Below are 25,306 nucleotides of genomic sequence, written 5' to 3'. Positions count from 1 at the left end.
TGCCTCTCAGCGCCAGAGAGCCAGTTCAAACCCCATCTTGGGTATTGTATGTGTGGAGTTCACATGTTCTGTGACCAAGTAGTTTTCCAATGGGTGCTCCTGTTTCCCCGATACCTCAAAGGTATGTGAGTTGGTAGGTTAATTGTCCACTGCAAACTGCCCCTACTGTGTAGATGAATGGGTAAATTCTGAGGGGAGTTTAACAGAATGCATGATTTAAAAAAAAATGATATTAATGTAGGATTGGTGTAAATGAGTGAATGATGGTCTTGACAGACTCCCTGGACCGAAGGGCTTGTTTCCACACTCAATGACTTCAAAATACCAATCCCATGAACTTTCATGAAATAAATCACAAAGCGGTAGATCCAAAGTAAAGAATTTGCAGCAGTGATAGAAAACATCTACCTTTTCCTGAGTACAGCAGCAGCTTGGTATTTCTGCATGCAAAACTACAAGACCGTAAGATATAGGAGCAGAATTAAGCCATTTGGCCCAGTGAGTCTGCACCGCCCTTTCAACATGGCTGACTCCATTTTCCTCTCAGCCCCAATCTCCTGCCTCTCCCCCATATCTCTTCATGCCCTGACCATCAAGAATCTATCAAACTCTGCCTTAATTCTGCATACAGATTAGGCTTCCACAGCTGCCTGTGCCAACAAATTCCACTTATTTTCCACTATCTGGTGAGAGAAATTCCTCCTCATCTCCATTCTAAAATGGCACTTCTCTAATCTGAGGCCATGTCCTCTGGTCTTAGACTCTCCCACCACAGGAAACATCTGCCTTCCTCACCACAGACTCAACCTGCAAATTAACAAGTCCCTTTGCTCTTCAGATTTTTGTATTTTCTTTCCATTTAAAAAATAGTCAATGCTTTCATTTCTTCTACCAAATGCATGACTGTACACTCCCCGACCTTCTATTCCATCTGCCACTCTTTTGCCTATTCTCATAATCTAAGTCCTTCTGTAGTCTCTCTACTTCCTCAAAACTACCTGCCCCTCCACACATTTTCATATCATCTGCAAACTTTACAACAAAGCCATCAATTCCATCACCCAAATCTTTGACATATCATGTAAAAAGAATCAGCTCCAACACAGACCCCTGTGGAACACCACTAGTCACTGGCGGCCAACCAAAAAAGGCTCCCTTTATTCCCACTCTTTGCCTCCTGCCAATTAGCCATTTGCTTTATCCATACTAGAATCTTTCCTGTAATACCATAGGCTTGTAGCTTGTTAAGCAGCCTCATGAGTGGCCCCTGGTCAAAGGCCTTCTGAAAATCCAAGTACACACTATCAACTGATTCTCCTTTGTCTATCCTGTTTGTTACTTCTTCAAAGACTTCCAACAGATACGTCAGGCAAGGTTTCCACTTGAGGAAACCATGCTGACTACGGCCTATTTTATCATGTGCTTCCAAGTACCCTGAATCCACATCCTTAACAATCAACTCCAACATCTTCCAAAACGCTGAATTCAGACTAACTAGCCAATAATTTCCTTTCTCTGCCTCTCTTCCTTCTTGAGGAATGGAGTCACTACTGCAATTTTCCATTCTTCCAGAACTATTCCTGAATTTAGTGCTTTTTGAAAGATCATTACTAAAGTCTCCACAATCTCTTCAGCCACCTCTTTCAGAACCCTGAGGAGTACATTATATGTCTGATCCAAGTGACTGATCTACCTTCAGACATTTCATAGAACCTTCCTGTAATGGGAACGTCACAGAGTTCTTGACCCCTCAATCTTCCACTATACTGCTAGTGATTTCTTCAGTGAAGAATGGTGCCAAACACTTGTTCAATTCATCTGCTATTTCCTTATCCCCCCCCATAACTACCTCTCTAGCATCATTTTCAAGTGGTCTGATATCCACACTCACCTCTCTTTTACACGTTAAGTATATGAAGAAACTTACGGTATTCACTTTAATATTATTGGCAAGTTTACTTTCATATGCCATCTTCACATTCTTAATGACTTTTTAAGCTGCCTCTTTTGGTATTTAAAAGTTTCCTAATCCTCTAACTTTTCACTAAGTTTTGCTCTAGCATATGCCCTCTCTTTGGCTTTTTTGTTAGCTTTGTCTTTTCTTGTTAGCCACGGTTGTGTCATGTTGCCTTTAGAATACTTCCTCCTCTTTGGGATGTAAATGCCCAGTGCCTTCTGAACCGCTTCCAGAAATCTCAGCCATTGCTGCTCTGCCAGCATCCCTGCCAGAGTCCTTTTCCAATCAATTCTAGTCAACACCCAATCCAGAACAGCTGATCCCCTAGTGGGCTCAACTGTGAGCTGCTCTAAAAACCCATCTCGTGGGCACTCGAGAAACTCGCCCTCTCGGAATCCAGCACAAACCTGATTTTCCCAATCTACCTGCATATTGAAATCCCCCAAGTCTATTCTAACATTGCCCTTTTGCCATGCTTTTTCTATCTCCTGTTGTAATTTGTAGACCACATCCTTACTACTGTTTAGGGTTCCGTATATAACTTCCATCAGGGTCATTTTACCCTTACAGTTCCTTAGTTCAATCCACAATATTCAACATCTTCCGACACTTTGTCACCTCTTTCTAGTGACTTCATTTCATTACTTACCAACAGAGCAACACCACCCCCTCTGCATTCCTGTCTGTCCTTTCAATATATTATGTATCCTTGGACATTAAGCTCCCAGCTATAACTTTCTATCAGCCCACAGAATCTCATCCATTCCTCTGATTAAGGAATCTCCAATTAACACCGAATCCTCTTTACCTTTCTGCTCTTCTAAGCCACAGCACCAGACTCAGTGCTAGAGACCTAGTCACTGTGCCCGCTACTTCCCAGTAGTCATCCCCCTCAATACTATATAAGGTTGTATACTTATTATTGAGGGAAATGACCACAGGTGTACTCTATACTGTCTGTGAATTTCTCCTCCTTCTCCTGACAGTCACCCAGTTATCTGTCTCCTGAAAACTAGGGGTGACTACCTCCTTGTAGCTGCCGTCTATCATTTCCTCATTACCCCTTATAAGTCAAGGGACATCGAGCTGCAGCTCCAGTTCCTCATTACGTTCTCTCAGAAATTGCAACTCAGTGCACCAGGTGCAGATGTGTTTATCTGGGAGATTGGAGATCTCGCAGACTTTCCATGTCCCACACAGAGTACAAAACGCTGCCACTGGAGTCATTCTTACTAATCTACTATGCCCTAACAGATGAGGATTGAACAAATAAGGATAAAACAAATAAGAGAGAGAGCAACTTACAAGATAATTTACCTCACCCAAACCTGATGAGCCAAAGCCACTCTAAACACTGGCACACTCAATAGAACGGCCATTCCACTTGCACATGGATTATCTTATTGGCCCTTTCTAATGAATTCCTCATGCCGATTGGTCACTCCTCAACTCAGAGAAACTGTCGCAAAACTCTGGCTTCAAAACCTCGATCGCCCTCCTGATTAAAGGGTAGCTCTTCTTACTCACCCCTGATGTGTGAGATTTACTGGAGAAATCACAAAACTGTTGTCAGTGGTTCAGCAATGTCTTGATAGTTTTGTTTGCTGCCACTCATGGAGTACAACTACTCCAACTGGAGCAGAATATTTAATTCACAGCCTGTACTACAAACTCCCTGGCTTCCACTCATTTAAGTTACACCTCTATATAGTTTCCCTCAGGTTAAGTTTATGGTATTTCAGCTTCTACCGTAATTATCCATAACTGTTCAAATCTCCATTGCTATTCTTAGTAACACTTTTGAGAAAGGTAGATTTTGTTTCATTTCATGGGGCTACCTAAGAGAACTCTTTAATGTGACTGGCAGTTCAGTCAGACTGATGTTATCACAGTTGCTGAGTTCCAGAGATCCAAGTTAAGTCAGCCTTGCGTCAGGTATTTTACACAGAATACTAGATCTTTATGCCCATCAATTTTGTGATGAGTACCACTTCTTGGATGCTGATAAGTTCTAGACTCATACGTTCAACTGTAAAGTTCAACTGTAAAGTTAAATTAAATTAAATTTTTACCAAAATACTCATTAGCAAATGTACTTTAACAGTTGTCAATATATATTAGTGGTCTCATTCACATTAATGAAAAATGATTTATTACTCAGAAAGCAATAACAGTTTTGAAAGAAGCCTGACCTAAACTTGTTATATTTACATAGCTAATAATTGTAAAGTAGTAATAACAGTGATAAATAATAAAAATAAATAATAATAAATTATTAATGGATAATATTAATATTCCCTAAATATGTCCAAAGCGTGATATTATTAGGCTATTTTTAAGTAAGGAAATTTTACCATCTCACTTATCTAAAAAGCCATCAGGTCCAAACACACCCACTCTGGAAATGGAATCATGCCTGTCAGGAAATAGCATACTTGAAGCATGCTGTAGAAAAAACAGGATGTTGACTGCAACAATCATGTTCTTATATCATATTAGCTCACTGACTGAAAGTACTTTAACTCACTGGGCAGAAGGGAATATTCTATTATTGAAAAGAATAAGATGATTTGTAGGAAACTAATTTATTTCAAATAAACACATTAATAATACTCTTCCATTCTCAATAAATATTATATTTATAAATGAAATTTCCATATTTGCGAAAAACTACAGTATATTGTCAACCAGGGCTATAGAAATGAGTTAAAATGTACTGTTTCATTGAGTTAATTCGTTAACCTGCAGGATTTGAAATTTCATAGAGTGGTACTGTTTCACGTGTACTTTGGGAATTGTGAAGATGAGAAAATAAGCAAATGGCGTATTAGACGAATAAACTCTTTTTGGGCTTCCAGCCGGGTACAGGTATTGATTTTAACTGATAACAAACTCTGACACTTTTATCAAGGATTATGCCTTGGCATGTCTAGTCCAGTGGTATACATACCTCTCCGTCCGTTCATCCTGATTGGGTAGCCCTCATCCAATCAGGTTTCCGCTGTCCCACTTTGTTTGTAATTAAATTCCAGTACATGCTCTACTTTTACTCTGTTGTATTTCCTGACCTGCCTTGTGGCGTTCCTTCATGAAACTAGTTCACCTTGGACAGTGGTGAACATGTTGATGTCAATAGGAGACAGCAGGGCTGACGGTTCCTGGTGAAGAGTCCTATGCGCTGGAAAAGCACTAGATCCTTTTTCACCTAACTCCGCGGGGAGGGATTTCACTGCAATGTTCATCACTTTGAATCATTGCATAAAGTTTAGCCTTCCTTCTGAGCTGGCGGGGCAAGGACATCATCCATAAGTTTGTGAGGTTGCGTACTGCGGTGGCTTCTCTGGCAGCTAAACACGTTGTGCACCAAGCTAGCCAAACGTTGATTAAGGAGCGTATCCATCACATTAGATCCACTCTGAACATCAGCGCAAACAGACAACTGTCTGTTCGCCTGGAATTGTTAACCCTCTTGTCTCCTATAGATTGGGAGTACATCAACAGGTCCATCACTGCTCTAGATGAACTAGTTTCATGAAGAAACACTGCAAGGCAGTTCAGGAAGTATAACAAACTTTCCCAACAGAGTAAAAGCAAAGTACTGGAATTTGATTATAAACAAGGCGAGACAGCAGAAACCTGATTGGATGAGGACTGACCAATCAGGAGGAATGGATGACAGGGGTATATATACCACCAGACTAGACATACCCAGGCATCATGCCTGATGAAGGTGGCAGAGTTTGTCATCAAACGTTGGTTGAAATCGATATCCATATCTGGCTGGAAGCCCAAGAAGAGTTTATATGAAAATACTTCTCCTTGAACTTCCTGTTTTCACTATGCCTTGTAGGATGATAATTTTATTTCCTTGGAGAGCTCCTATTTTTCCAAGTGATACAGAGATGATAATACGCCATTTGCTTATTTTCTCATCTTCACAATTCCCAAAGTACATGTGAAACAGTACCACTCTATGAAATTTCAAATCCTGCAGGTTAACGAATTAACTCAATGAAACAGTACATTTTAACATTTCTATAGCCCTGGTTGACAATATACTGTAGTTTTTCGCAAATATGGAAATTTCATTTATAAATATAAAATTTATTGTTTTTAAATCTTCATAATTATGCATCATTTACTCAAAAATATATAATGTGGAAGTTCCACTTGCTGAAAAGTTCCAGCAATTGTGACAATTATGAAAGAACTTGCTACCTCAAAACATTTTATACAACTCTACTAAAGTTAAAACATGACTCTGGTGTCCTAGGAAGGAAGCAGCAAAGCCAATTGGCAAGGCTGATTTATTTTCCTGTTCAACTCCATTTTCCTACCTCTCCCAGTAGCCTTTGATGCCCTTACTGATCAAGAACCTATGAACCTCTACTTTAAATATACCCCAAGCCTAGACCTTCACAACCATTGGTGCCATGAATTCTATTGACTCACCACCCACTGGCTAAAACAAATCTTCCTCATCTCTCTTTTAAGACATGCTTTTATTACTAGACCCTTGTACTAACAGAAACACACTTTCACACTTAACCCGCCATGATTTTCTCAGAATGGCTGAAATTATGTTAATTTCCCATTAAAAGCTTCACATTAAAGCCTAGTAATTAACAATGTATGTTTCTTTTTAACAATCACTTTCATTTGATAAAAAGATGAATTATATATAAGTACTCTTGGCAAATTTTAAGAATAAATAGCTTTTCTCCTTAATTTTCATTTCCTTCTTTTATTTTCATTCTTCTGAATTTATTTCCTATACTGTGTTTCATCACTTCTAACTAACCCTCCTTGGATCTTCCTTGAGATTTTGATCTTAAACTTTAAGTACATAAACTTAAAAGTACAGAAAGAAATGAATATACATTTAGGATTTTCTTCGTCTGATTGTCTACAGCTGTATGATGTTGGGTCATTGGTCCAGAAATGACTTACATTGCAGCTCTCTGGCCCTGGAATAATCTGCTGTAGTCGTCCTTCAAACCGCAGACATAATTCACTGCTTCACCCCACACCTTCCTCAGTTGTACGTTGGGCAACATTATCTTAGCATCACGCACTAAAAAACATTAATTACTATACAGTTAAAATGCAGCATTTCCAAATTTCTATTTTGACAGCAAAACCTACAAGAAATTAAAATTAGTTCAAAAACCCTTACTTGTCATTCAGGTTCATTAATTTACACTCAGTGACCACTTTATTAGGTACACCTGTATGTTAATGCAAATATCTAATCAGCCAATCATGTGCAGCAAATCAATGCATATAAGCATACAGACATGGTCAAAAGGTTCAATAGTTGTTCAGACCAAACACCAGAATGGTGTAGAAATGTGACTTTAACAGTGGAATGATTGCTGGTGGTTTGATATCTCAGAATCTGCTAATCTTCTGGAATTTTCACGTACAACGGTCTCTAGAGTTTACAGAGAATAGTAAGAAAAACAAAACACATCCAGTGTGCGGCAGTTCTATGGGCGAAAATGGCTTGCTAATGAGAGAGGTCAGAGAATGGTCAGACTGCTTCAAGCTGACAGGAAAGCGACAGTAACTCAAATAACCACAAGTTACAACAGTGGTGTGCAGAAGAACATTTCTGAATGCACATGTTAAACCTTGAAGTGGATGGGCTACAGAAGCAGAAGACCAAAAACATACTATACACTCAGTGGCCACATTATTAGGCACGGAAATGTATATAACATAATCAATTTAGTTTCATCAACATATTCCCGCTTCTGTCTTTAAGAAGTTTGTATGTTCTCCACATGACCACGTGAGTTTCCTCCAGGTGCTCCGGTTTCCTCCCATAGTCCAAAGACATTCTGATTGATAGGATAATTGGTCATTGTAAATTGTCTAGTGTTAAATCGGGAGTTTCTGGGTGGCGCACCTCGAAGGGCTGGAAGGGCCTATTCCGCACTGTACCTCAGTAAATAAAACATGATTAATTTTGAGATTCTAAGGGCTACAAAATAAAAAACTCATTACCCACCTTTTTTCTCATACTATTCAACTGCAATTTAAGTATTTTTAAACATTTTTCGCTCTCAATACAGATTGTTTTCTACTTGTTTCAAATATGCTTATAAGCAAATGTTACTCTTTTAGTCAAAACATTCTCAAACTATACGGGATAAATCTTGTTTCACCTCTTTACAAGCTCCTTATCTGTACTTTGGAGATACCGTATGATGATTTGAACATTGATATCTGAGTTGTTAGTTTACCTCAGCACTGCATTTTTTTCCTTTGCACATTACTTTGCCCAGATGGTTAAAGTCTTAAGTACACTGTAATCTCTGAAATCTCTTACATCTGCAGTGCAGTCCTGGGACTAATTTAATTTTGTTTCCCATGGATTTTGCATGCCTTCAAAGTCTACCTTATTATGATATTGCACCTTACTGCCCATGGGCACTACACTTTCTCCACAGCTGTTGCATCTTGTTATTATTTTACCTTGCACTATTTCAATGCATTGTGTAATGATCTGATCTGCACAGACAGCAAGGTTTTCCACTGTACCTTGGTACATGTGGATAAAGTAATTCCATTTCTCAATGCCCCAAATAATGAAAGAAAGATGCTGTACACCTTCTTTATGTGTGTTGTCATTTTCTGTGAGTTATTAATTTGCACACAAGATCCCTCTGCGTATCAATGCACTTAAAGGGTCCTTCTATTCATTATTTACTTTCCCCTTTCAATGATCTCCAAGTGCATAAGATAGCTCACACTCATTCAGATTAAACTCCACCTGCTATTTCTCCGCCCAAAAATCCAAATGATCGATATCCTTTGAGATATCCTCTTGACTCTCCACAACTCCACCAATTTTATGTCATCAGCAAACATTCTCATCAGCCCATCTACATTTTCATTCACATCATATCACAGAGGTCCCAGAAGTGATCTCTGTGGGACACTACTGCTCACAGACCTCCAGTCAGACTAACACCCTCCGTATTCTACGGCGAAGCAAATTTTTAATCCAATTTACCAAATCACCATGGATCCCAATCTTCTGGATTGCCCAAACATGAAAGACCTTGTCAAATGCCCTATTAAGTTTCACATGGTCAGCATTCACTATCCTACCCTTATCAACCATTTTCATCACCTCAAACAACTCAATCAAGTTCATAAATCATGACAGGCTGACTACCCCTAATAAACTCATGATTTTCCCAAATCAAAGTAAATCCCATCCTGATGAATCCTCTCCAATAATCTCCCTGTCATGGATATAAGGCTCACTGGTCTATAATTTGCTAGATTGTTCTTACTGCCTTCTTAAATAAAGCCACACCATTGGCTATTCTCCGGCCCTCTGGGACCTCACTTCTGGGTAAAAAGGATACAAGAATTTCCCACTTCTTTCAGTAACCTGAGATAGATCATATCATGCCTGTGGACTTAATATTCTTCAAGAGACCCACCCACCACCTTCTTTTTGATAACAATGGGCCCTAGAATATCAGCAATATCCTCCATATCTTTACTTTGGCATATACCAGTTTAGTACCTCACCCATTTCTGCTGGCTCCAGGCATAGATTCTTTCCTTTATCCTTGAGTGGTCTTACCCTCTCCTTTATTCACCTTCTTATTTTTCAAGTATACATATTAAGTGCCTTGTAATTTTCCTTATTTCTACTTGCCAAGTATACTTCATGCATCCTCATGGTCTTCTTGATCCCTTATTTCTTTCCTGCTCTCTTTATACTCCTAATAGGACCTGCTTGATTTCAACAACTTAACCCTTACACATGCATCCTTTTTTCTGATTAAAGGTGCCTTTTTATTTTTGCCTTAAAGATGCAAGTTTTGATTAGGATTCCAATACAACCTCATACCTTCCAAGTTTGCCTAATACTGCTGGTTTATTATAGTTATGGCAAAACATTTGTTTAATTTTTCAGCAATTTCTTTGCTCTTCAGGCTTACTGTCCAAGGAGGTTATGTTCACTTTTACCTCCCTTTTTATGTTCATAAAGACGGTTTTATTGGAACCACTATTTCTAGTGGGAAAAAATGAAGTGGAAAATAAGGGGGCGGGGGTGGGAAGTATGAGATTAGAACATTGAGATTGTGAAAAATAACCTGATTAACACCATGGACTGGGTGGCAGTGTCTCTACCAAAGAAGGTGGAAGGAGCTCCTTTCCTCTGCTAGCTCACCCTTGGGCAGGGTGTAGCAGCTGGTGCATATCACAAGTCCTGATTATATCAACCACTGGTGGAGGCAGGCGATCACTGCAGAATATTGATAATCATTGGGGTCACCTGTCTTGGAAAGACACTGCCCAGAAGGAGGCAATAGCAAACCACTTCTGTAGAAAAATTTGCCAAGAACAATCATGATCATGAGCCCATGATTGCCCACATCAGACAACATAGCACATAATGATGATGACAATGAAAAGTATGATTAGACATAATGTAGAATAGCAACAGGAAACATTTAAAATGATGTTCAACAGAATTAAATAAAAATATGTATTAATTAAAAAAAACAAGAACTTAGGGGAGAATGAAACAGTGTTACAAGCCCTTCATCAGGACCTGATGGTCTCAGCCCGAAACGTTGACTGTCCATTCCCTTTGTAGTTGCTGCCTGACCCACTGAATTACTCCAGCATTGGGCATTGTTCCAGATTTCCAGCATCGGCAGTTTCTCTTTTGTTATCAGATTCTGTCTAATCAGAATCAGACTTTAATTGCCAAGTACCTGTACACATACAAGGAATTTACTTCCGGCAGATGTTGTCTCTCTGCTCATAACAATAATAATGATAAATATAAATGAAAATATAGATTATACATACAAGTAGTGTAATCCAAGTAATAGATAGCCTACAGTTAACTGGCAGTTAACTGTTCAGCAAAGTGACCGCAGTAGGGAAAAAACTTCTCCAGTGCCTATTTGTCTTAGTCTGGAGGGATCTGAAGCGCCTACCAGACGGAAGCAGTTCAAACAGTCCGTGCGCAGGATGGAAGGAGTCCTTTATGATGTTCCCCGCCCTCTTCTTCAACCTGGAAGAGTACAGGTCCACAATAGAGGGCAGGGAGGCTCCAATGATGCGCTCGGCAGTCCTCACTGTGCGCTGTAGTCTGGTTCTATCCTGCTTGGTGGCGGCTCCAAACCACACAGTGATGGAGGTGCACAGGACAGACTCAATGACTGCAGTGTAGAACTGCAGCAGCAATTCCTGAGGCAGATACTCACATTAACTATCAGACATGTTACAAGGTGAAAGCAAATTGCTGTTGCTGTTGTAATGCTTTTCTATGTTAGCACTCCAAGTATACTTTGACAATGTGGCAGAGCTAAGTAGTTATGGCGCCCAACGGCGACTCCTCTGCTTGCATCTTCAAAAACAGTTCTATTTCCATCTTCAGTATCTTTATTTTTCCCTTTCAAGGTTCCTATGAAGACCCTGACCTGGAGTTACACGCTGACTATGGTTCTTTGAGGGAATGGGACCCGCTCTCAGGGTTCCACAATCGGCTGCTATTCAGCATGCCAAAGGCTTGGCCTAAGATTTCAGCTTGGATTCAGAAGCCTGGGACCTTGAGGAACTGGAAACAGGCGGATCAAGGGTCGGTGTCACCACAGGAGACCCGCGTGTCGTTGGGGGAGTCGGAACATCTGCTGTATGCCTTTGACCTGGGATCTTTGCGATCTTCAGGCACAGAGCTCGTAAAAAGCGACGCAACAGATTTTTAACATCGTATACCAGCCAGTTGTTTGTTATGTCTCCCCGCTTGTTGGAAAATGGAGTCACCTCTTTCCCCCTTATTCGGAGACAGAGAGAGAGCCTGCAGCATGTCACATTATCAGGTGAACGATGGGGTAACTGCAAGTCTATATCTTTGCTATTGCTTCGCTCACACTTTGCTGGGTGCGGGTGTGCTTTATTTTTGCCGGTGGTGGGGAGGGGGATTGTTGCTCACTGCTGCTGACGCGCGGAAGGGAGGGGAACTGGGGGGGACTCTGGGGTTCTAACATTTAACTGTTGTTCATTCTTGGGGCACTCCTCTGTTTTCATGGATGGTTGTGAAGAAAAAGCATTTCAGGATGTGGATTGTATATATTTCTCTGACATTAAATTGTACCTTTGAACCTTTGAAGTCATTACAGTAGGACACATGCAGTAAAAATCCACGCATGAGCATCTCAGTAAGTCTAGTCAACAACTTGGCCCGAATGACTCCGGAAAACATTAATGGTGAAATTGAACACATGGTTTCCATAAAAGAAAGCTTTAGCTCTCTCTTTCTCAAGTCTGAATGAAATGGCATTTTTCTACTGTTTTAATCTGAGTTCTTATCCTGCCCTGTACACATTGCCCTAGATTCCCAATGCTTTTTGATTTTAATTTTTAAAAAAAGTTCCACATGAGACTTCATCGACATAAAGAGTTACTGATTTTGAGACTGGCTTCCAGGTCACAGTCACTAGTAATTAAATCATGAAGTTCTACACAGTCAGACATGGTCATTTCTTTATATGTTTCCCACCTAGAAGTATCTCCCTCAAAGCAGATCCCTTATTACCTTTCTCAGTCAGCCTGACCCCACTACCCAAACTTCTGGCCACTGGTTAACACAACTCATTTCTCCCTCCTTGCCTGGTTGTGTGCTTACTTTACCACTTTTTCAGTTCTAAGGTCTCAGATTCCAATGTTCCCTTGCTCAATATTTCAGAAGAGTCTGATTGTCTCCTTCAACTCATCCAAATATGTCTTTTATATTCCACTTAACAGAATGTCACCAGCTTGTCTTTACGGATCATGTGTGATCAAGACCAAGCTTCTTCTATCCTAGCTGTTCGTCTTCTGAAGCATTCCCTGAATCAGGATTATCCCAATCCATAGAACCTTTCAGAACATTTGTTCCTTTGCTAATAGGATTCAACATCTAAAACTGTATTATGATCTGGTGACATTGAAACATTGCTAGAAAACTGACCAACTGGAGAGAAAAGCTTCGTAAACTTCATTAACCTAATCTCCCATATCGGTGACAAAGAATAAGATTCACCCCGGCCTCTCCCTCTCTTTTGCTTTGGTACGGCCTCCTCCTTCAGGAACCTATTTCCACCATCTCCCAATTTCTACCTGAATGGCACAGCAAACTTAATTTTATCAATGAAAGGAAATCCAAGAATTTCTGAATATTTTGAATCAAGTCAAAAACTCGGGTGGCAAGCATCTCAACAATAAATGTTAAATTCATGTTTCCTTTTTAAAATCTATGGCTCCATGCTATGCAAAGAAAACAGATATGTTGTATATTGTTATTGTAAATTTCTGCATTAGATTTTATATTGTTGAGTAATCCAACTAATTGGTGGTTTATATTTAGATTCCCAAAACATGCAACAGTTACGTAAATGCAAGAGATTGTGCAGATGCATAATACACACAAACTGGATTTACACAAGGATCTGTAGTGCTGTCGCGGCACACCCTTAATGTGTGCATTAGAACTTCTACAGTGCCAAGAAAAAGTATTCTCCCTCTTGGAAGATTTTATGTTTTAGAACATTGAATCACAGTGGATTTAATTTGGCTTTTTTTGACAGTGTCAACAGATAAAGACGCACGGTGCCAAAGTGAAAACAGATCTCTACTAAGTGATTTAAATTAATTACAAATATAAAGCACAATAAAATTGATTGCCAAGTATTCACCCCCTTCAAGTCAGTATTTAGTAGATGCACTTTTGGCAGCAATTATAGCCTTGAGTCTTTGTAGATAAAGTCTCTATCAGCTTTGCATATCTGAACACTGCAATTTTTCCCCATTCTTCTTAAAAAAAGAACTGCTCAAGCTGTGTCAGATTGCATGGGGATTATGAGTCAACATCTCTTTTCATGTCTAGCCACAAACTCTCAATTGAGGTCTGGACTCTGACTTGACCACTCCAGGACATCAACTTTGCTGTTCTTAAGGCATTTCTGTGTAGCTTTGGCTTTATGCTTGGGGTCATAGTCTTGCTGGAAAACCAATCTTCTTGCAAGTTGCAATTCTCTTACAGACTGCATCAGGTTTTCCTCCAGGATTTCTCTGTACTTTACTATATTCATTTGACCCTCTACCTTCACAAGCCTTCCAGGGCCTGCTGTAGTGAAGCGTCCTCCACCATGGAGGATGATGCAGCCATCACCATACTTCACAGTAAGAATGGTGTGTTTTTGATGATGTGTGGTGTTTGGCTTATGCCAAACATAGCGTTTAGGCTGACCGACAAAAAGCTCAATTTTGGTTTCATCAGACCATAGGACCTTCTTCCAGCTGAATTCTGAGGCTCCCACGTGTCTTCTGGCAAGCTCTAGCTGAGATTTCATGTGAGGTTCCACCCCCCCCCCCCCCCCAACAGTGGCTTTCTCTTTGCCACTCTCACATAAAGCTGTGACTGGTGAAGCACCAGGGCAGCAACTGTCGCATGAGCAGTCTCTCCCATCCACTGAAGCCTGTAATTCTCCAGGTTTCTTGGTGGCCTCCCTCAACAGAGCCCTCCTTGCACAGTCACTCAAGTTTTTGAAGATGGCCTGCTCTGTCCCATATTCTTTCCATTTCTTGATGATTGACTTAACTGTACTCCAAGGGATAGTCATTGATTTGGAAATGTATCCACCTCCTGATTTGTGCTTTTCAATAACCTTTTTATGGAGTTGCTTGGAGTGTTCAGAATGATTTAAAAAGAAATAAATGAACATGTATAATGTTTTTTGTGTTACTTTTTAAATTGGGTTCTCCATCTATTTTTAGGACTTATATGAATATCTGATAACAACTTAGGCAAAAATAGAGAAGATTCTACAGGGCTCACAAACTTTCGAGCACCACTATTTAGTAAAGCTAATTTAGAATAGGTGGATATAAAGTAGCAACAAACATGTTGTTTAAATTTATTTCTGAATGTTCAACAGTTGCTCAAGGACAGTCAGAAAATTTGTAGCATGGTACAATTTTTACATTAAAAGCCATAAGCTGTGACATCACTTAATATCTCATTGATGCAGCTACAAAGTAAGGAGGACAGCAGCTATACTCCTTTAGGAGTCTGAGGAGATTTGGTACGTCTCCAAAGACACTAGCATATTTCAACAGATGTACCGTGGAGAGCATTCTAATGAGATGCATCACTGTCTTGGGCGGGGGCCGGGGGGGGGGGGGAATGCACAGGATTAAAATAAGCTTCAGGGAGGTGTAAACTTAGTCAGTTCTAAATGGACAGTAGCCTCTGCAGTATCCAGGACATCTCCAAGGAGTGATACCTCCAAAAAGTGGCAGCTATCGTTAAAGACTCCCATCACCCAGGACATGCCCTGTTCTCATTGCTACAATCAGGGAGGAGATATACGAGGCTGAAGGCACACACTGAATGATTCAGGAACAGCTTTTTTCCCGTTGCCATCTAATTTCTTTTTCTTTCTTTTTAAATCTTTTTATTGATATTCAAACAAAGCATAGTAACAATAGAAATACAGAGAGATTGGGAATACAAAGTTAATATAGCAGTATATACAAATATAAACTATTGATAACACAAATGTCCCAAATCTCCCAAGTAGAAAGGAAAACACACAAATTGAAAAAAAATAAAGAAAAAAAACTAACCAACTTGGAAACTAAACTAAAAAAACTGAGCTATTATATTATAACAGATATAAACAGTAGCGTCAATAACTCCACTCTTCTATCCAAATATTTAAAGGTAATAAAAGAGGTTTGGGAAAGGTCGATTTAGCTCATATGAAAGTGTTGAATAAATGGTCTCCAGGTTTCTTCAAAGTTAATCGAAGGGTCAAAAATAACACTTCTGATTTTCTCTAAATTTAAACAAGATATAGTTTGGGAAAACCATTGGAATCCAATTTCTGAATGGACATTGAACCCATGAACAATACCACGCTACTTTAAAAACAATATTTTTGCACTGTACTGCTGCCGCAAAGACAACAAATTTGATGATATATGCCAATGATATTAAACTTGATTTTGATTCATGAGTAGCATATTAAATAGACTGTAATTTTATTACCCTATCTTATTTTAAACTTGATAGAAATGTCACACAAAACATCATTCTTACCAACATAACTAACATGCTCTGGCAATTTTCTAGCGACAAAGGGCCCTTCATAGATGGTACTACTTTTATCGAAGAGGTACACCATGTATCTGTCCCATCCTCTCTGCAGAAATGAGAAAAACATAAAGAAACACACACACACACACACAAGAGAAAATCTGCAGATGTTGTTAATCTAAGCAACACACACAAAATACTGGAGGAACTCAACAGGCCAGGCAGCATCGATGTGAAAGAATACAGCCAATGTTTCGGGCTGAGACCCTTTATTTGGACTGGAGGGAAAAAAGATGGAGTCAGAGTTAGAAGTGGGGAGAGAGAAGGAAGCAACACATAGTGATAGTTGGAACTGCAAGGGAGGGGGAGGAGAAGGGGAGGGGTGAGTAAAGAGCTGGAAAATTGATTTGGTGAAAGAGATTCAGGACTGGAGGAGGGGGAGACTGATTGGAGAGGACAGAAGGCCATGGACGAAAGAAAAGGGGAAGGAGCACCAGAGGCAGGTAAGGAGATAAGGTAAGAGAGGAAAAGTGAATGGGGAGTGGTGAAGGGGGGGGAGAGAAAAGGGGGCATTACTGGAAGTTTGAGAAACTGATGTTCATGCCATCAGGTTGGAGGCTATCCAGATGGAATATCGGGTGTTGTTCCTCCAACCTGAATGTGGCCTCATCGCGACAGTGGAGGAGAACTGGACTGACATGTTAGAATGGGAATGAGAAGTGGAATTAAAAAGGGTGGCCACTGGAAGATCCCGCTTTTTCTGGTGGATGGAGCGTAGGTGCTCGGCGAAGCGGCCTCCCAAATTGCATCGGATCTCAGCAGCATACCAGGAGCTCCGAATATAACAGACTCACGGGTGAAGTGTCATCTCACACGACTCAACTGCTTGGCCTGCTGAGTTCCTCCAGCATTTTGTATGTATTGCTAAAGAAACACACATTGTTTTATTGATAGAATTTCATATAATATGGCATTTGTAGTTTATTTTGACCATTAAAGTAAAAGAGCACACTGCTTCACCTTTTTTGTTTAAGAGTAAACACAGAATCTTGTACTAACACTTAGGATACTCGAACAAAATTCATCACTTTGCCCCTTCTATTAAAGGCATTGAACCACACAAATCAAACTGACGAACTTCTTAAAGGGAATGACAATATGAGGCATCTTTGACAAAAGCATCATTTAATACCACTTCTTAGGTACTGCATAGTCTTCTTTCCCAGTTAACTGGGTAATTTGGTGGGATTTTGAGATTTTAAAAATTTCAAAAATTTATTTAGTACTTTTTATATGAGTTTTTACACAGCATCAATAATCATCAAGTCTTATAAAATATCTACTTTTGCATAAAGATAATAAAGGATAATACATACCACATCTGGCACACATTGATTGGCAGGCTTACGAGGATCCAACGAAATTCCAGTTTCCACAAGCAACTCTTGATTTGCAGCAGCAATTCCTGTTTCAGCTTCAATGCGCATTTGAAGAGAATGTAGACTCTCATCAGGTTTGATCAAAAAGGAATGAACTCGGGCAGAAGTCATATTTAATATATGAACAAACTGTGACCAAAGATATAATGATACTTTTAGTTTTCTTTGCAATTAATTCCATCAGCCCCATACAATTCACAACAGAAATTTAGCCCAGACTATTTTCAATTGCTTTACTACATGATAAATGGATTACTGGGAAAGAGTGAAAAACATTTGACCAAAATTGGGGCCAGAGATTCAGGTGTCACTGTGATTTTCCTATTAAAACCACAAGTAGAAAACAGCCTAGTGTAATTCTAAACTGGAATTCTTTCCATACTTGCAATATTTGTATCAGCCACAAGAGGACACTCTAAGGCAAATAATGATCCTAGCAAATTACTCAAGATTGCAACAATTCTTAGTTAACTTTTGGGCTAAACTTATATCACACAGGAGGGATATGAATACTTAAAAGCTCAGTGGCAACTATATCAACAACAGATTAGTTGAAAGAAAAGTTCAAATGTCATAGGTTCAAGAAAGTAAATCTACACTGATGCTGCTGGTTGTAGTTAAGTATCTAAGGCATTAACTTTTCTGCTTTCCAAGGGCGTAAAACATGCCGTAATGCTATTTCTTAGAAGATCAGGGCACTTTCCCTTCATGGTTTGTTCAATAAATGTAGCGAATATGATCAATCTGGCTCTTCACTTGGCCTTGGATCACCTGGACAGTACTAATACTTAACTCAGGCTGCTGTTCATTGACTACAGTTTAGTGTTTAACACAATCATTCCAAAAGATCTGATCAAAGAGCTCTAAAACATCACCTTCTATGTCTGCTTTTGCAAATAGATCCTCAGCTTCCTAACCAGAAGACCACAGTCGGTGCAGATTGGAAAACTACATCTCCACCTTGCTGATAATCAACATTGGCGCACCTCAAGGATATGGGCTTAGCCCACTGCTCTACCCTCGACACTCATAACTATAAGGCTAGGCACAGCTCAAACTCATTTTTAAATCTGCTGCCGACACAACAGTGTTGGCAGAATTTCAGATGGCGAAGGCACACTGGAGCGAGATTGATCAGCTGGTTGAGTGGTGTCGCAAGAACAACCCAGCACTCAATGTCAGTAAGGTCAAAGAACCGACTATGGACTTCAGGAAGGGTAAAACAAGGGAACACACACCAGCCCTCGCTGAGGGATAAGAAGTGAAAAGGGTGCGCAATTTCAAGTTCCAGGGTGTCAACATCTCTGAAGATCTATCCTGGGCCCTACATAACGATGTAGTTACAAAGAAGGCATGATGGGATATATTTCATCAGGAGTTTGAGGAGATTTTGAAGGTCACCAAAGAATCTTGCAAATTTCTACCAATGTACCGCGGATAGTATTCGACTGGCTGCATCACGTCTGGTATGAGGGGGCACACTGCACAGGATCATCTGTGATTAAGTGACCCTCATCACCTGGAAACCCCACTTGTCACATTCAATCTCTCTGTTTGCCCTATCAAACACTTAGTTTCTCTTGATTCCTCTCCTTGTAGATGTATTAAAACCTGTTCATTTCCTAACATCCCAGATCTGATGAAAGGTTATTGCTCAAAATTACTATTGTTTCCCTCTCATAGACTCCCTCATCTGCTCTGTACCTCCAACATTCTTTGGTATTTCAAGTTTTTTTTGCTTTTTAGCATTCAAGTACCATGGGATACCATAAGGTTGTGAAAGAATCAATTATTTTTCCTTTAAAAAACTTAATTATCGCTGGCTATATCAAGTATTACACAAGTCTCCATCTGCACTCCTCATTGATCAAGGGTGTTAGAAAACAATGATTAGGACACAGTTGTCAGAGGAAGAAAAATGCTGCACATACTGTTCACAATCTTTCTGAATAATTTTTATTCCATATGTACTTCTTGGGAACTAATTATGATTAATTTACTGATTGCGTGACTAAGAAAAAAAAGATAGACAATGCAAATGTTTCAAACCCAATACTCTTCCTCAATATGCACCAAAATGTATTCTGTGGTACATTCTATGATGCAAAATGAAATTCTGTTTTCTGAAGTCTTCGTGCTCTAGAGCAGGGCTTCCCAACCTTTATTATGCCATGGATGAATTCCATTTGGCAAGGGGTCAGTGGACTTCAGGTTGGGAGCCCTGCTTTCGGGAAATACATAGCAATACTTAGAACAAAACATAGCACTTCTGGAGAAACACTATATCTTGACATCCCCTTCAATTTTTGTACCACGTATTTAATTTAACTATCTAGTATACTTGACTGATTCAGATTCAATTGTAATCCTCAACTTATAGTCTTTTAACATGTTTCTCTTCAGAAGAGAATTTATTCAATTAAAAATTATAGCATATTATAATATCTTACTGAATTGACTCTGCATCACTAACCTTCTGACTTAAAATCTGATCCAGAAGTAAGAAGCATGCTGGTCTATTTGTGGTTGGATCTATACCACCACCCCGTTGTTTTGGATCCCAAACCAGCATCATTTGCAGCCACGTCTCCAATGGTTTTACCATTAAACTAAAAAGAAAATTAAAACCAACAAGTCTCAAATATTCTACCACAAAATATAATTATCTTAATTTAGTTCTGAAGATGAGTCAAGGATGTGAAACACTATGTTTTTCTTGCAGAGATACAGTGTTTTCAGCATTTTTATAGTCACAATTTAGAAGCTTTTTAACATTGTAATTATGTAATAGCTGTTAATATTAAAAAGAAGCATGTTACCTGCTCTCTAACGTACAACCGATAACAATGCTTAAAAACTCATAATAATCATGAACTCATGCATTGTGCTTTTACATCCAATATTGAGCTCTTGTATTGATTTACCAGGTAAAATTGTAGCACTTGGACACCATACCAAGTTTAAAAAGTTTTAACACTTTGTTGGATAGCAGTCCAGAATCTTATTTCTGTATCATTTTGCATTATATTTGCAGGACAAAAAGAGTCATATCTCAATAACATTCCCACGGAGGACTGTGTGTTAACACATTTCAAGACTATATGATATAAGAACAGAAGTAGGCCATTTGGCACATCGTGTCTGCCTCAACATTTCACTTTTCAACGTTTCCCCTCTCAGCCCCAATCTCCTGCCTTCTCCCGGTATATTTTCATCTCCTGACTAATCAAGAATCTATCAACCCCTGCCTTAAATATACCCAATGACTTGGCCATAGCCACCTGTGGCAAAGAATTCCACAAATTCACCACTCTCTGGCTACAGAAATTTCTCATCATCTCATTTCTAAAAGGACAGCCCCCTATTTTGAGGCTGTATTCTCTGGTCTTTGACAGCACCCTCCATAGGAAACAACCACATCCACTTTATCAAGGCCTTTCAACATTTGATAGGTTTCACTGAGTTCACCCCTCGTTCTTCTGAATTGCAGTAAATAAAGACCCAAAGCTATCATATGCTTCTCATCGACAAACCTTTCAATTGCAGAATCATTTTTCCTTTGAACCCTCTCCAACGTCAGCATATCCCTTCTTAGATAAGGGGCCCAAATCTGCTCACAGTACTCCAAGTGAGGACTCACCAGTGCTTTATAAAACCTGAACATTGTATCATTGCTTTTATACCCTAGTCCTCTCAAAATGAATGCTAACATCCCAGTTGCCTTCGTCACCACTGACTCAACCTGCAATTTACTCTTTAGGGAATCCTGCACGAGGCCTCTCAAGTCCCTTCGCACCTCAGATTTTTAAAATGTTCCTTGCCATTTAGAAAACAGTCTCCCCTTTTATTTCTTCTACCAAAGTGCATGACCATATTCTTCCTAACTAGATGTCAGGATCTTAACTAGTTATATACTTGACCTCGCTAAGCTTTGAATGGAATCTCAAGGCAGGTTATATTTATAATCTAGCTTCACATCATTCCTGCAATTAGAACCACTGATGTATGTGCTGTAAAAGCTTTGTTTTAGCCAATAACACTATCTATTTTAGCCAATACTTACCATCTCAGCAATATTCAATATTTCTACCCTATTGAGACACATCAAGAGCAAAAGCAAAAGGCGGAAGGTTGACAACAATGGAGCCACTTACACTCAGTGGCCATTTTATTAGGTACATCAGCTCGTTAATGCACATATTTAAGCAGCCAATCATTTGGCAGCAACTCAATGCATAAAAGCAGCAAGCGGTTCGGTTGTTGTTCAGAATGGGTAAGGAATGTGATCTAAATGATTTTGACTGTGGAATGATTGTTGGTGCCAGACAGAGTGGTTTGAGTATCTCAGAAACTGCTGATTTCCTGGGATTTTCACACACAACAGCCTCAAGAGTTCACAGGGAGAACGTGTGAAGAACAAAATAACATCCAATGAGTAGCAGTTTGGTGGACAAAGACACCTCGTCAATGAGAGAGGTCAGAGGGGAATGGGCAGACTGGTTCAAACTGACAGGAAGGTGACAGTAACACAAATAACCACACATTACAACAATGGTGTGCAGAAGACCATCTCTGACTTCATAACACTTTGAACCCTGAACTGAAAGAGCTACAGCAGTAGAAGACCATGAACATACACTCAGTGCCACTTTATTAGGTACAGGAGATACCTAGTAAAATGGCCACTGAGTGTAGTTCCACTCTAATACAGGTGGCCACCGTCTTTCGAATGTTCGCTTTACAACAGCTCGCTGTTACAAAAGACCTACATTAGTACCTGTTTTCGCTAACCAAAGAGGATTTTTGCTTTTACGAGAAAAAGACACCCGCTTTATAGGTGTGTTTACCCTGAGAAAGACTACCATGAGTGTGAAGCCTTGTGTGGGCAGTTGTGCGCACATGCATGTACATGCGTATGCGTATACGTGCCAATTTTTTTTCTCCACATCGATTTTGGCTCACTGTCTTCCCAATTTTGATAAGTGAAGCTACACTGTACATACAATATTTCTAATTTATATAGACTGTATATTTATCATATCATTCCTGCTTTTACTATATGTTCATGTTATTTTAGGTTTTATGTGTTACTTGGTTCAATTTGATAGGTTATTTTTTGGGTGTGAGAACGCTCAGAATTTTTCCCATATAAGTTAATGGTAATTGCTTCTTCACTTTACGACATTCTGGTTTACAAACCGTCACAAATGCTCTACCTTCAGATAGCGGGGGATACCTGTAGATACCTGATTAGGTTAAATTTAAAGATTAATTGTCAACATGCATATAAAAAACTCCAAGGGAAACAAAGATGTAACTGTAAATCTGAGTTACTATTAAGGATGTGGGAAGAAATCATTATGTGGAAGAGATTGAGAACTACAGTTACACTTAGTTGCATTTTGAATATAGAAAAGCAAAGCATAGGCTCAGGCCCTTTGACCCACCATGTCTGTGCCGACCATGATGCCAAATTAAAATATCTGCTCATCATGTGGAAGAACACAGGCTTTAGCACAAATTTTATTGAATTAAGCAAACAATACACTGGTATACAACTAATCCAAAAATCATGCAGCAATTTAGAAAGGGGACAACTCAATTTGCCAGATGTTCCAAGTGTACTTCTCTGCTTATAATTAATCAATGTATTATAATAACAGCATCCATCACACGCTAGAGCAAGTCAAGGTTTGGTTTCTGCACACATTTTCACAAAAGGGAAAATCAACTATGTAAGAGAACTCAAGGGTGCTTTTAATGAACAGTGTGACTGGCTATAACACGTTGTGGCGAGCATTTGGTCCATAATGATAGACAAGGAAGCTTTTCCACTCAACAATGGTTTTATTGTGATAGACACAAAACAGACCAGGCACCATGACCCGGAGAGAGAACCCAAGCGGGGGAGGGGACCATCACACACCCCGGTTACAGTTAGGGTGACCCACAAATACACAAGCAAATAACTGTATAACCCCAGCTAAAATGTAACAATAAATGAACTGAAACTTCCCACCATAATCCCACAAAAGCATTTTAACACAAGAACAGTAAACAGTGCAGGTCATTAGAAATGCAACTGTCGACCATGCCCCCGCCCAGAACATCACAATACTATTGGAAATCAATCAACTGCTTCACTTCAGTGACAATGCTGACTTTAGGCAAAGAACTGGATAAATGAAATTCCTCTCAGTATCCCTGAATGGTAAAGTGAAGCAGCATTCCTCAACATTATCCTGCAGTTCTCAAAGTCTCCAACCACTTACCCTCCAATGTGACTGTGGAACACTGACTTTTTAAGCAAGATATCAAACAACTGCCACTATTAAACTATTTATCCAAAGCAGGCACACTGTTCAAAACAAAAATGTTAAGACAGGAAGTTGAAAATTCTAAAAATTCTTAAGGATACTAAAACTAGACAAGCTTTAAGAGTCTGATTATTTCACCTTTCCTGTTCTTTCTACTTGTAATTACATGAAACCCACCTTTCGATATGGTACGTCCTGAGTTTCATTTTTCACCACAGTCCGGCCCAGGTTACACAATCCCTCACTTAATAAGATTGAAGTTCTGTTTAATTTTACATTAAAGTAAAATTTAAGTTGATCAAGATGCAGAAAATTCTATAAACAAGGATACTCACCTGCTAAGGCCATTGGGCTGTGGTAAATTTGTGGAGAACTTTACTTCACCATTCATCTCTTCAACAGCCATAATGTCATATTGGCCCTTGTATTTAATTTTGTCTTGCCTAAAATGAAACATTTCTACATGATTAACTACTACAGAAATAAATATTAATACATTTATTTCATTACTACAGAAAAATAATATAAATAGTAAGGCCATAATGGAAGAAGCTGTTTCTAAAACATTGAGTGTGTATTTTTAGGCTTCTGAACCTCCTCTCTGATGGGAGCAATGAGAAGAGACCATGCCCCTGATGGCAGGAGTCCTTAATGATGATGCCGCCTTCTTGAGGCATCATCTTGTGAAGGTGTCTTTTTGATGATGGGTAGTTTAGGATTAGCTTCGTTCCCTCTGCTATCAGATTTCATGAACACTACCCAACACTTCCTCTTTTACACTATTTATTTCATTGCGTATAGTAATATTCTTTTTTATGTCTTGCATAGTACTGCAGCCATAAAACAAATTTTATGACGAACACGAGTCTTGGGCCTTGGGCAAGTTTATTCGATGCAGTTTGTAGATTGGACTCTGTGTACACATTATGATGTCTTTCTCGTTCTGGTCGCTGATTTTTTTTTGTTGCTATTTTGATCAGGGTGACCTGTAAATAACGAATGACACAGAGATAGATTGAATTGAACTGAGCTGAACTAGGTATGCCTGGACTCCTGATTTTGTGTTTTATCTTTGGTAATTTTTCCACTTTTTTTTGGTTCTTTTTTACCGTGCGTGGGTTCGGGGGGGGGGGGGGGATTCATCTAGGGTCCTTTACACTAGAAGCACGTATGGCATTGTTATAGCGTTTCACGGTCAAGGTGCCAATCCGAGCAAAATTATGTTACAGCTGGTTCCTTTCTCTCAAACTCTAATCTATGCAATAAACGGTTCCAATCAAATCTCCACCATGGATGCAACTGAAATACAGTCCACCTCGATAAAACCTTCATCCACACTTGTTACATGGAAGCAGATTTGCAGATTCAGTAAGGGGGATGGGAAATACTGATCGCGAGTAAGCACGTTAAACTATGTTTGTATTTATTTACAAACAGTGAAGCACTCAGACAAGCATCCAAGTCAAACAAC

At 39.4% G+C, this 25,306-nt stretch overlaps 1 protein-coding gene across 5 annotated transcripts in view; it reads right to left on the bottom strand.

The window, feature by feature from the left end:
• The window catches only part of chuk (component of inhibitor of nuclear factor kappa B kinase complex), a 94,018-nt gene that overhangs the window by 32,886 nt on the left and 35,826 nt on the right, over nt 1–25,306 (bottom strand). For all 5 annotated transcript variants that reach the window (XM_059946532.1, XM_059946529.1, XM_059946530.1 and 2 more), the window contains exons 9-13: nt 24,171–24,278; nt 19,992–20,127; nt 17,456–17,647; nt 16,083–16,185; nt 6,908–7,031 (exon numbers count right to left, since the gene is read on the bottom strand). In XM_059946532.1, coding sequence (XP_059802515.1) covers nt 6,908–7,031; nt 16,083–16,185; nt 17,456–17,647; nt 19,992–20,127; nt 24,171–24,278 — 663 coding nt within the window. The remainder of the gene's footprint in view (nt 1–6,907; nt 7,032–16,082; nt 16,186–17,455; nt 17,648–19,991; nt 20,128–24,170; nt 24,279–25,306) is intronic.

Source organism: Hypanus sabinus, chromosome 21 (genome assembly GCF_030144855.1).
Source record: "Hypanus sabinus isolate sHypSab1 chromosome 21, sHypSab1.hap1, whole genome shotgun sequence".
Lineage (NCBI taxonomy): Eukaryota > Metazoa > Chordata > Chondrichthyes > Myliobatiformes > Dasyatidae > Hypanus > Hypanus sabinus.
Note: the sequence above shows the minus strand (reverse complement) of the source record. Positions and strands in the feature narration are given on the sequence as shown.